Here is a 13648-nt window from a genome sequence, read left to right as displayed (position 1 = left end):
TACTTACAACGGTAACAAATTCTAACCACATGACTCATATTTTATAACAAATGTGTAGTATTACAACTGCCAAGACTGCAGGAAGCATTTCAATGACTGGATGGACAGTTCGTAATACTGTGGCAAAATATATAAATGGCATGAGGGATTTTGGAACAGAGGTTGCCCGATTGGCAGTCCAACACCATGACCACTTACCCACGATGCCATTACAGTTTCAGGCTGTTCTTTATTGCCCTTCTTGTTCTTAGACTATTCACTGTTTCTATTTTGCTTTTTTCCACAGTTCAGTACACCTTCCTGTTTACATGCTCAACTTGGGTTCAGTTTTTGATGGGCTGTCCACTGAACCTTCTTACACTAAATCTGAGCGGGTGTGATGGGGAGTTCCCTTGTAAGCAAAGAAGGGAGAACTAAAAGGTGATATAAATGTATAGTAGACCTATACAAGGGAAATGAAGACAGTGGTATAGAAAGGGAAGAGAAAATAAATGAAGGTGAGATGGGAGATTTGGTGCTACAAGAAGAGTTCGACACAACCCTAAAAGAAGTGTCAGATCAAGGCCCTGGAGTAGATGACAGTCTCTTTGTATTAATGAGTGTTGAGAAAACCGTTTCATGTGGTATGTAAGATACATGAAACATGTGAAATACCGTCATAGTTAAGGAAGAATATAATAATCCCAATTGCTAAGATGACAGGTGTGAATATTTCTGAACCATCAGTTTAAGAAATCATGGTTGCAAAATTTTGGCATGAATTATTTACAGAAGAATGGAAACTGGTAGATGCGAAACTCTGGGGTTATCAGTTTGGCTTCCATATAAATATAGGAAAATGTCAGGCAATACTTACCCTACAACATATCATAGAAGATATTTTAAAGAAAGCAAACCTATGTTTATAGCATTTATAGATTTAAAAAAAAAGCTTTTGAACTTCTGAATCTAGCAATCTTACAAAAACCTACACTGAGAAACCTTTATGTGCTGCATGTCTGTTTTCAAGAAAAAATCATATTGTGTTGTTCTTTGGATGCTGAGCATAAAAAAGATCATGTGAACTTATTGAGATTGTACCATTTTCTACTCATTATGGCAGAAACTTCCGTGGATAGAGGACAAATAAAAACAAAAAGCAAAATTCAAAGTATTATTGCGCTATAGTAAGAGTTATTCTTTCCTTGTGCATGTTAAGATAACAGTGAGGAATATGTCCACTGTGGACAACCTGTGTATTTATTGGTGCACAACTTGAGGCTGTTCAGAATTTTAGTTGGAATGTTTTTACATTCCTCCAGCATTGATATTTTTTAGGGTGTGAGGTGATCAAAGGCTCTGTGCTAAATGATTAACAAGGTCCCAGTGCATCTGCATGACAAGGCAAGGTTGGGTGACAGTGGAATGCTTTGTGTCAGCTTTTGAGATATCAGTTCTACACTGTCAGTTGTCTTTAAATGATGAGAAAAGAAGGCTCGCTGAAGCACCAACCTGTTCTTTTTGCCACTTGGGCCTTGTTTTCATCTTCTTTGCCTGTTGTACATGTTTGGTGTCCTATGTAGCACTTGTACATAGCTATTCCTTTTGCTAACAACAGCATTCTTCACCTACTAACTTTCCAACACAACTGCATGATGGTGGCATTTGGATCCATTGCAAGTTGCGTGTGTGGCCTTACACAATCCTTATCACTTTGGTGAAAGCCTGCAGCCATTCTTCAAGATGACTGTTCACTGTAGGTAACAGTGTGGCATACTTAGGTACAGACACTTGTAGTTTCAACCTATAGGCTAACTGCAACAGATTTTCCTTGGAGATAGACTGCTAATCAATACCTTTTGCATTGCAGCTACATACATGGAAATTTCGATCTACAGCAGTTGTGGAGCAGTGTAGTGTTCCTGTGGATCACTCCATATTCCCAGCCCCTCCCTCTCTGCCCTGCTTCCCCCCCCCCCCCCCCCCCCCCCCAATGTTGGAAAATAGGCAGAAGAATAAGGAGAATAAAATGTTGCATATATTAAAGCAATAGTTGAAGGTCTTATTTCAGTAGTGGTACAAGTCCATTTTTGTTCATTGTGAGATAGAGTCCTAAAGTTAAATGTATGCTGACAAATCTGCAGTTGAGATACCAGAAATATTCAAGCATATGGCCTCTTGCTAGAGATGAACCTTTCTCTCTGTTTGTCTGGATCATTAATTTCAGAAGCATTATAGGCAGAAAAGTGGAGGTAATGGACTTGTACCAACTATTGAAATAAGCCCTTCAGTTAAAGTATACTTCTTGAAATTTGGAGGTGCATGAGAATTATATTATCCATCAGTCAGTCCCAAAAAGTTGGGAATGGACCATTGAATCGTGTGAATGTACCCTAATAGGAAGAGCTTACAAAGTTTGTCACATTCATTAATGTCATTGGCAGTCCAAATCTGACTTAAACTGCTAAATACCATTAGCACCAGTCAGTCATGAAAATTTGAATGATGGCAATACAAGGAAAAAGGAAGTCAGGATTTAATTAAAATAGATGATTTGTGTAGTTTTTGTTTTATTATTATTATTATTATTATTATTATTATTATTTAGCATTTGATGCTGTTGAGTAATCACAAGCACACTATAAATTACAAACAGAAAATTAAAAACAAGCAGTATAACAAACAAAACCAAAACTTAAGATCATTGTCAGGTTTTCCAACCACTCAATAGCTTTAGAACCAGCCTGATGCAGTTCGTCTAAGGATCCAGTGAAAACGTACAAGAGGCAGTCCTGAATGGTATTTGATATTGTCTGCACCACTTTAAACTTCAGTTACAGCTTGGAGTGTGACACCTGTTCTTCCTGTGCCACATCTGATTTCATTGCGTTTGCTTCAGGTGGTTTGAAAAATATTCAAACTCCAGGCTTAATACTAGGGGTTTTGACTCTCAAAGGGCTTTGCTCAGGGTGGAGATGACCCCTGATTTCCAGGCAGCTGCAGGATTGAAATTGTTAACAGGCTCATGGGGGATTCTCCAGACTGGTTGACAACATTTAAGTTGCCTTGTAGAATCTTGCTGGTTTATATCAAGTATGGGGAGAAACTGGTTCTAATGCAGTCTCGTTCATGACTGCATGAGCACTTGCTATCTTTATATGTCCCATAGAATGATGTTGGTTAGCAGAGGGAGCCATTTAACAGGCTGTAAGCAGAAGCATACCAAATAAGAAGAATATGGCTTCTCAAAGCTGAACATTCACTAAGTGGAATCTTAAATTGAGTAATACTTAGCTGATGATTAAATCAAAGTCAGTGCTGTTGTTCCCAGAATGTTTGAAGTGAGTCCCCACAGATTAAAAAAAAATTTTTTTTAATGTATGATAACATAGCAGAACAGTGTGCTTCATCATTATGGCTTGTGTCTGCATAACTTAAATCAACAAAAATAAATCATAATTTTAATTGTTGCCTCATAATTAATTGCACTTCTTCTCTTTCTTTACCTTTCCAGGAAGAAAATGAAGATGACTTAGAAAAACTACGGCTTGCTGCTCTTAAATCATTGCGGACTGCAAAAGCAGTTCCTAAAGTTGTCAGGAAGTTTAAGAAGGTCAATAAGAAGTTTATTTTTAAGGGCCAAGGAATTCGAACTAACTGCTATAATGGCAAATCAATGAAAAAGGTACATCAGAAATATTGATTTTGTATTCAGTGTTCTATCACTTAGTATCATTGCAGATTCTGAAAATGTGAAATCAAACTGTCTACAGGCTATTTAACAAAATTCATTTTTTGCATATGTGTATTTTGCTCTTTTATACAATTGTGAACTTAATAGAAAAAATACCTAAGTTTGATTGCAGTTGTGAGCATTTATATAATGCTACAAGTTTGTAAGTAATTACTTTTTTCTGGAAGAGTACTTGTCAAAAATCTAATGTAGCTATTTCTTAGACATTTTATGTAATTTTGAAAATGACTGAACATTTAATTGCAGCATATAGAAATCTCCCTCTTATCGCCAGCAATTGACAAGGCCAAGACCAAAGCACCCTATGTAAACAATGAAATGGAAAGTGGCAATCTTTACCACAACAATGTCAACAGGCCAGGATCAAAGACGGAGACAGTCCGAATTGCAACCAAAGAGGAAGACCAGGTGCCGAGCAAGGTCATTATAGCAACAATAATACCACAGCAATACCAGATCTGAGTACAGAACTGATTGACAATTTGCCGGGTAGCCGTATTTATATCGGCGTCGGGGGACACTATTGGCAAGTGTATTCATGTGAGATTAGTAGTGCTCTCATGCTATGAGCATAGCACCACGACTAGACTGTGCCCTCTATTGGCCATCTAGGTCCGTTACCTCCAGCAGACATTCAGTTTCAACAGAACTGGATACCAGACCTTCCATTTCCTTCCCCTCCAAAAAAGGTACGTACGGGCGGAAATGCCCTGGACTGTGCTGTGGGGGTGGAATGGAGGCAGGGGAAGGCCCGGTCCCTTTGGCTGATGGCTGTGTGCAGGGAGGAATTTTAGCAGCATCTATTAGGACATTGCTACCAATGAGCATGCCATAGGGTTCCACCAGTGAGTGGATGTGGAAATGATTGTTGGTGCAAGAGTCATAGACTGCTGCCACAAATGCTGGCCATGAGGCAACATTGTTGCCAGACAGTGGTGGAAGAGGTGGTGGCAGGTGCAATGCATGCATTTGATGTTGGAACTGGTTGTATTGGCCTCACTTGAGCCTCTTCTGTGTTTGGACTGATGTAACATGCTCCCAATGGGTGTCCACCACCATTTCTGGTGTCCAAGGCTCAGTACTCTCCCACAGGATTGGGCCCACACAGCTGTGCCAGGTGCACATCACTGGGGCAGTCACTGGGCTCTGAAGATATAGCAGGATCCATGGTTGTAGCTTGTGGAGGAACTTGGTGTGGCTATGATTGTTAATCGGCATGCTTCGATAAGTGTTAAAAACGTGGTGAGAGTAGACATAGTAACTCCATGCAGAAATCTTTGAAGGCAGATGCCGTGAATAGAGGCCCATCATTGGAAACCGTGTGAGGCAACACTTTGATGCCCAAAACCTGAACGAAGATGGTAAGGTGAGGCTGGCATTAGTCATGGTGGATGCCACACGTACAACATATGGGTACTTTGAGCAACCATTCTGAAAGAGCAGCCTTATTAATCTTCAGCCCTGGACCATTGCTTCAATGTTGCTGTCGATTTCCAGCCAGCACCTTCATGTGAGACATCCTTCAGTGTTCCCAGTACAGCAACCTGTTTTCACAAGTCTGCTGGGATGACCAACTGATGCATGTCTGTCTCAGTATCCAAAAGAATGACATCATCGACAACCGAGAGTCTGTGAGAAATATGTTTCCGGGAGCTGAAATCATTTGACAACTGGTGGGTGAAGTTAGTTGGCCAGCCATGGGTCACGCAGTAGAGGGCAAAGTGCAAGGTGTGGTCCTGGAGCATGGCAGCGGTGCCATGAGCGGCCATAATAGGGAAACCGTCCAATGTATGTTGCTGGTCAGTATTGATGTCGAAGCAGAGGACCTTAATAGTCAAAATCAGGGCCAGGGCCAGTGGGTAGATTTGACAATGTGTTGGCATTGGAATGTAGTGCTGTGGACTTGTACTGTATGGTATAATTGCATACAATCAGGAATAATTCCCAGCACTGGAGGCATTGGGCTATGCTCCATGAGACTGAAATGTGGATCAAATAATGCCACCTATGGCTTGTGATATGTAATTAGGGAGAACTGTGGCCCAAAAAGAAGAAAATGAACTTTCTTTGTCAATTAACACTATTGCCAATGCCCCCTATTCAATCTGGTAATAGTTTCACTGTGCAATGGTCAGTATCTTTGACGCATATGCTACTAACTGAGCGGCTCCCAGCCATCCCCATTCCTGTGTGTGAAGACTACACTGATGCTATACATGGATGCATAGATTGCAACAACCAATGGGTGAGCGGGAGAGAGTGGTGTGAGGCAAGGGGCAGATTTAAACATAATTTTCAATTGTGTAAAAGCCCAGTCACAGGCAGGGGTCCAGTTGTAAAGCACACACCTTTTATGCAACTGATTGAGGAATTGTGCATTGTGAGTTGTGTGGGGCAAGAACATGGAATAATCGTTGATTTTACCCACAAAATCTGCAATTCAGGTAAGTTTGTCAGGTGGGGTAAGGAGACTGTTGCAGTGACATTCCAATCAGTTGGTCTTTATTGTGAGCCAGTGCCCCACTTACTCCACTTCTGACTGAAAAGACCTAGACTTCTCTAAATTACAATGCAAGCCTACATCTGACAGGGTTGTAAAAAGTATACAGAGATTTTGCAGATATAGCGTCCTGTGAAAATGAGACCATCCAAGTAATTCACTCAAGCCAGAATATGCTATGTCATCTGTTCCAGAAACCTTCAGAAAATTGTGCAGGTCGAGGCTATTCCAAATGGGAGCTGCTTGTACTTGCCACAAACCAAAAGGCATATTAATGACAACAATGTTCTGTGATTCCTCATCTAAATGTTGGATGTTTTTAATGGCCACACGATCCTGCTGTGGCAGTTTTAGAGTCATTCAAAGATAATCTATGGTCAGTAGCACAGGAATACCCAATTTATGCAGTATTAGCATGTGGTAACTTACCGAGTATAGATAGTGACATCTGTGAATTCATTGCAGGTGGTACAGTCAGTCAGTCTTGTGAAGTACTTCTGAACACAGTTTTCCAAAAACTGTCTTGAGTGGCTAGTTCGATAGCCCACATGCAGTGGAATTAATTTAGACCTGGTAGCTACAAACAGGCTTGACCTTATTAATAGCATCACTATAGACACAGAGGTTACTGGCCATGATGTCATTGTAGTGACTATGTTTACTAAAGGTAATAAATAAATCAAAATGGCTAGGAGAGTATTTCTGTTAGAAAGAGCAAATAAGCAGTTGTTAACATCCCCGTAGACAGTGAATTGACCACATTTAGTTCCAGTGTGGCGAACATAGAGGAATAATGGGCAAACTTTAAATGGATTGTTAATTGTGCTCTGGAGAAGTGTGTGCCGTGTAAGTGGATTAAGGATGGGAAAGACCCACCACAGTTTAACAGTGAAATTTGGAAACTGCTGAAGAAGCAAAGGCTGTTGCAGTCTCAGTTCAAAAGAGAACACGGAAATGATGACACGAAAAAGTTAGTAGAGATTCATGCTTCTGTAAAAAGATCAATGTGTGAAGCATAAACAGCTACTGCTATCATATCTTAGCAAAAGATCTTGCCAGGAACCTGAGAAAATTTTGGTCCTACGTAAAATTGATAAGTGGGTTTAAAGCTTCTCTCAAGTCACCTGTTGACTGGTCTGGTGTGGTAGTAGAAGATAGCAAAAGGAAAGCCAAAGCTTTAAATTTCGTGTTTAAGAAATCATTCGCATGGGAGAATTGTACAAACATACCATTGTTTGACCATTACACAGACTCCCCCATGGAAGACCTGGTAAGAAACATCCCTAGTGTAGAGAAACAACTGAAAGATTTGAAAGCAAATAAATCACCAGGTCTGGATGGAGTTCCAGTTCACTTTTACAAAGAGTACTCTACGGCACTGGCCACTTACTTAGCTTGCATTTATCGCGGTTCTCTTGTCTAGTGCAAGATACCAAGTGACTGGAAAGTAAGACAGGTGACTCCTATTTATAAGAAAGGTACAAGAACACACTTGCAAAATGACAGACCAATATCCTTAACATTAGTTTACTGCAGAATTCTTGAGCATATTCTCAATTTGAAGATAACAAATTTCCTTGAGGGGGAAAAAACTCCTGTCAACAAATCTGCATGGTTTTTAAAAGCATTGCTCTTGTGAACCTCAGCTTGCCCTTTTCTCCCACGATATTTTGTGACAGACAGATTCTATATTCCTAGTTTTCCAAAAGATATTTGACATTGTGCCCCATTGCAGACTGTTAATGAAGGTACAAGCATACAGAACAGATTATCAAACATGTGAGTGACTCAAAGACTTCTTAAGTAACAGAACCCAGTACATTGTCCTCGACAGTGAGTGTTCATGAGAGACAAGGGTATCATCAGGAGTGCACTTGGGAAGTGTGAGAGGACCGCTGTTATTTTCTGTATACAGAAATTATCTGGTGGGCAGAATGAGCAGCAATCTGCAGCTGTCTGCTGCTGATGATGCTGTGGTGAATGGAAAAGTACCATTGAGTGAGTGCAGGAGGATACAAGATAGCTTAGACCAAATTTGTAGTTGGTGTGGTGGATGGCAGCCGGCTCTAAATATAGAAAAATGAAAGTTCATGCAGATGAGTAGGAAAAAACAAACCTATAAGGTTCAAATACAGAATTAGTAGTGTGCTGCTTGACATAGTTACATCAATTGAATATCTAGGTGTAACATAGCAAAATGATATGAAATGGAACAAACAAGTAAGGATTGTCATAGGGAAGGCAAATGGTGAACCTCGATTTATTGGAGAATTTTAGGAAAGTGTGGTTAATGTGTAAAGGAGACCACATATAGGACAATAGCACAGCCCAGCTGCACGTAATGGTTGCACGGTTTGAGGCGCCATGTCATGGATTGTGTGGCCCCCTCCCGCCAGAGTTTCGAATCCTCCCTCAGGCGTGTGTGTGTGTGTGTGTGTGTGTGTGTGTGTGTGTGTGTGTGTGTTGTTTTTAGCACAAGTTAGTTTAAGTAGTGTGTAATTCTAGGGACCAATGACCTCAGCAGTTTGGTCCATTAGGAATTCACACACATTTGAACATTTGAGTACAGCCCACTCATGAGTACTGCTCAAATGTATGGGATCTGCGCCAGGTCAGGTTAAAGTCAGACATCGAAGCAGTTCAGAGGTGGGCTGCTAGGTTTGTTACCAGTAAGTTCAAACGTCATGCAGGTACTATGACCCCCTTGCGGGTCCGGGGATTAGAATAGGCCCGAGGTATTCCTGCCTGTCGTAAGAGGCGACTAAAAGGAGTCCATCCCCCTCACGGGGGTAGTTAGCGCCTGCGTCCAGAGACGGACGGTTCCACGACCTATAATCGTGGTCTTTTTGGTTTTTCACTTCTCATCTCTTCCTTCCTTTTGTTGGTTCCTTTCTTTGCTCTTCTCCACCTCACTGTCTTCCTTACTCTTTCCCTTGACTTCTCCTTGCCTTCTCATTGCCTTTTTCTCCTTGCCTTCTCATTGCCTTTTTCTCCTTGCCTTCTCATTGCCTTTTTCTCCTTGCCTTCTCATTGCCTTTTTCTCCTTGCCTTCTCATTGCCTTTTTCTCCTTGCCTTCTCATTGCCTTCTTCTCCTTGCCTTCTCATTGCCTTCTTCTCCTTGCTTTCTCATTGCCTTCTTCTCCTTGCCTTCTCTGGTCTCCGCCTCGGCGTTTGAGACAGTCTATCCTCTTTCTCCCTCTCTCTCTTCTTTTTCCTCTTCTTCCTTCCTCCCTGTGCGTGCCTGAAGGCCGACCCACGCGTTCGCACGCGTAGCCGGTGACGGGGTAACGCGTAAGTCCCCGCCCTGGGTAGACATGTAAGGCACGCGCGTACCCCCTGGTAAAGGCCAGGCCCGGGGAGGGGTGATTGCCTGAGCTGATACCTTCTGACCATACCGATTGGTCCCTCCGTCTGTTTCTCGGGAGGTGTGACCTGAGGTGTAAACATTCACCTAAGGCGGGAGTGCCCTCTGAGAGGGTCCCCACAAGGAAGGAGCGCGCCATCGGAGACGCTGGCAATCATGGGGGATTCCTCCGCAATGGATTCTACTCCATCTCTCTCGACTTCGACCCAAAAACGGAAACGTGACCAGCCAACAGTGACAAAAGTACTACCGCCTGCCCCACAGTTCCTCGTAGTTTCTCGATCTGAGGACGGAAAGGATTTTTCCTCTGTCAACCCTTTCGTTATTCAGAAGGGCATAGATGCCATAGCCGGATCTGTTAAATCTTGTACCAGGTTGCGTAACGGCACCTTATTACTAGAAACTGAGAGTGCCTTTCAGGCACAAAAACTGCTTCGGGCCACCCTCCTGTACACGTTCCCTGTCCGGGTGGAGGCCCACCGAACTTTGAATTCGTCTCGTGGTGTAGTCTATACTAGCTCCCTTGACGGATTGACTGACGAGGAGCTTCAATCTTTCCTCGCTGAGCAGGGCACGACGGCTGTCCATAGGGTCATGAAAAAGGTCAACAATGACCTTGTACCGACCCGGACACTTTTCTTGACCTTCGATAGTGTTAAGCTGCCATCGCGCATCAAGGCGGGCTACGAGGTTATTTCTGTTCGCCCCTATGTCCCGACACCTACGCGCTTCTACCAGTGTCAGCGTTTCAATCACACTCGACAGTCTTGTTCCAATGCGGCTAAATGTGTCACTTGTGGCAGGGATGCCCATGAGGGTGACTGTCCACCTCCGTCTCCTCGTTGTGTGAACTGTCAGGGTGACCATGCCGCATCCTTCCGCGACTGTCCTGTCTATAAGGAAGAACGCTGTATCCAAGAAATTCGGGTCAAAGAGAAAGTGTCCACCTCGGCTGCTCGCAAGCTATTGGCTAGTAGGAAGCCCACGCTGCTCCCAGCAGGGAAATACAGTACTGTCCTCGCCTCTCCTCGGACTACCCGGGAGGTAGCAACCCAGACATGCGATCTGACCTTCAGCACCACGGTCGTCCGTTCGGCCAGTGCTAAGATCGCGCGGTCGACGTCTCCTCTTCCTCCCATCACCCCACAGACACCAGCCTCTTCCTCAGCGTCTGCTAAGACGAAGACCCCGAAGTCAGATGCACGGGCCTTCAAGAAGGAACCATCCCGTGCAGACTTCCTCCGTACCTCGACCTCCCAGCCTTCGACCGGTACTTCCACCAAACGTCCTTCCAAAAAGGTGCATAGGAAGCACAGTTCTCCTTCTCCGCCACGGCGCATTTCTTCTCCTGCGCCACCCAGCGGTTGCCGCCCCAGGCCGTCATCCGTTTCGCCTGGCCGCACCGCTGGTAGCCGTACATCTGGCCGTTCACCGGCGGAGGAAGCTCCCCCTCCCGGCCATCCTCCCGAGATGGCCGATGACCCTATAGACCCAATGGACGATGACTGTCCGCCTACTGATAGCGGCGGCAGTGCTCGCTCGAAGCCAGGCCCTAAGCGGCCTTCGAGGTGACCCCTTCTCTCATCTTCCTTTTCTTACGATGGCACTTATTCACTGGAATATTCGCAGCATTCGCTCCAACCGAGAGGACTTGAAGTTGCTGCTCCGCTTGCACTGTCCGCTCGTCGTAGCCCTCCAGGAAACGAAGCTACGCCCATGCGATCAAATTGCCTTGGCACACTACACCTCTGTGCGTTTTGACCTACCCCCTGTGGTAGGTATCCCAGCTCATGGAGGGGTTATGTTGCTGGTCCGGGATGATATATACTACGATCCCATCACGTTGCACACCGGCCTGCAGGCAGTTGCCATCCGCATTACTCTCCCCACTTTTACGTTTTCCTTTTGTACCGTTTACACTCCATCGTCATCTGCCGTTACCAGGGCAGACATGATGCAACTTATTTCTCAGCTACCTGCACCATTTTTGTTAACTGGAGACTTCAATGCCCACCATCCCCTTTGGGGCTCTCCAGCATCCTGCCCGAGGGGCTCCTTGTTAGCAGACCTTTTCAACCAGCTCAATCTTGTCTGCCTCAATACTGGCGCCCCTACTTTTCTTTCGGACACATCTCACACCTATTCCCATTTAGACCTCTCTATATGCACGCCGGTTTGAATGGTATGCCCTTTCGGATACATATTCGAGCGACCACTTCCCGTGTGTTATCCATCTCCTGCAGCATACCCCCTCTCCGTGCTCCTCTAGTTGGACCATCTCCAAGGCAGACTGGGGGCTCTTCTCTTCCAGGGCGACCTTTCAGGATCAAACCTTCACAAGCTGCGATCGTCAGGTCGCACACCTCACGGAAGTCATTCTCGCTGCTGCTGAATATTCCATCCCTCACCCTCCTTCTTCTCCACGTCGCGTACCGGTCCCCTGGTGGACCGCAGCATGTAGAGACGCTTTACGTGCTCGTCGACGTGCTTTACGCACATTTAAATGCCACCCTACAGTGGCGAATTGTATCAATTATAAACGATTACGTGCTCAGTGTCGTCGTATTATCAAAGACAGCAAGAAAGCCAGCTGGGCTGCTTTCACAAGCACCTTCAACAGTTTTACTCCTTCTTCTGTTGTCTGGGGTAGCCTGCGCCGGCTATCTGGCACTAAGGTCCACTCACCAGTTTCTGGCTTGAAGGTCGCGAATGACGTCCTTGTGGCCCCTGAGGCTGTCTCCAATGCCTTCGGCCGCTTTTTCGCAGAGGTTTTGAGCTCCGCTCATTACCACCCTGCCTTCCTCCCCCGCAAACAGGCAGAGGAGGCTAGGCCACCTAACTTCCGCTCCTCGAATTGTGAAAGTTATAATGCCCCATTCACCATGCGGGAACTCGAAAACGCACTTGGCCGATCACGGTCCTCTGCTCCAGGGCCTGATTCTATTCATATTCAGATGCTGAAGAACCTTTCTCCTGCGGGTAAAGGTTTTCTTCTTCGTACATACAATCGCATCTGGATTGAGAGACATGTTCCCGCATGCTGGCGCGAGTCTATTGTTGTCCCGATGCCTAAGCCGGGGAAGGACAAGCACTTGCCTTCCAGTTATCGACCTATCTCGCTTACCAGCTGTGTCTGTAAAGTGATGGAGCGAATGGTTAACTCTCGATTGGTTTGGCTGCTCGAGTCTCGACGCCTACTTACCAATGTACAATGTGGATTTCGTAGGCGCTGCTCTGCTGTTGACCATCTGGTTACCTTGTCGACCTTCATTATGAATAACTTCTTGCGGAAGCGCCCGACCGCGGCTGTGTTCTTTGATTTGGAGAAGGCTTACGACACCTGTTGGAGGGCGGGCATTCTCCGCACCATGCATACATGGGGCCTTCGCGGTCGCCTCCCTCTTTTTATTCGTTCCTTTTTAATGGATCGACAGTTCAGGGTACGTGTGGGTTCTGTCCTGTCCGACACCTTTCGCCAGGAGAATGGGGTGCCACAGGGCTCAGTTTTGAGCGTCGCTCTCTTCGCCATCGCGATCAATCCAATAATGGATTGCCTCCCAGCTGATGTATCAGGCTCCCTTTTCGTGGACGATTTTACCATCTATTGCAGCGCGCAGTGTACACATGTCCTGGAGCGCTGTCTTCAGCGTTCTCTTGACCGTCTTTACTCCTGGAGTGTCGCCAATGGCTTCCGTTTTTCTGCCGAGAAGACGGTCTGTATTAACTTCTGGCGCTACAAAGAGTTTCTCCCACCGTCCTTACGACTCGGTCCCGTTGCTCTCCCAATCGTGGAGACAACCAAATTTTTAGGCCTTACCTTTGATAGGAAACTTAGCTGGTCTCCACATGTGTCATATTTGGCCGCCCGTTGTACCCGTTCTTTAAATGTCCTCCGTGTTCTCAGTGGTATGTCGTGGGGAGCGGATCGAACCGTCCTACTTCGTCTATATCGGTCGATCGTCCGCTCCAAGCTGGATTATGGGAGCTTCGTATACTCCTCTGCACGGCCATCCATCTTACGCCGCCTCAACTCCATACAACATCGGGGTT

General features: G+C 45.1%; 1 protein-coding gene across 3 annotated transcripts in view; it reads left to right on the top strand.

Annotated features, from left to right (window-relative positions):
• Positions 1 to 13648, top strand: part of LOC126184903 (serine/arginine repetitive matrix protein 2-like) — a 166415-nt gene that overhangs the window by 33417 nt on the left and 119350 nt on the right. For all 3 annotated transcript variants that reach the window (XM_049927553.1, XM_049927554.1, XM_049927552.1), the window contains exon 2: positions 3494 to 3664. In XM_049927553.1, the coding sequence (XP_049783510.1) occupies positions 3494 to 3664 (171 nt within the window). The remainder of the gene's footprint in view (positions 1 to 3493; positions 3665 to 13648) is intronic.

Source organism: Schistocerca cancellata, chromosome 4 (genome assembly GCF_023864275.1).
Source record: "Schistocerca cancellata isolate TAMUIC-IGC-003103 chromosome 4, iqSchCanc2.1, whole genome shotgun sequence".
Lineage (NCBI taxonomy): Eukaryota > Metazoa > Arthropoda > Insecta > Orthoptera > Acrididae > Schistocerca > Schistocerca cancellata.
The sequence above is the reverse complement of the archived record's forward strand: the minus strand, read 5'-3'. Positions and strand labels throughout refer to the sequence as shown.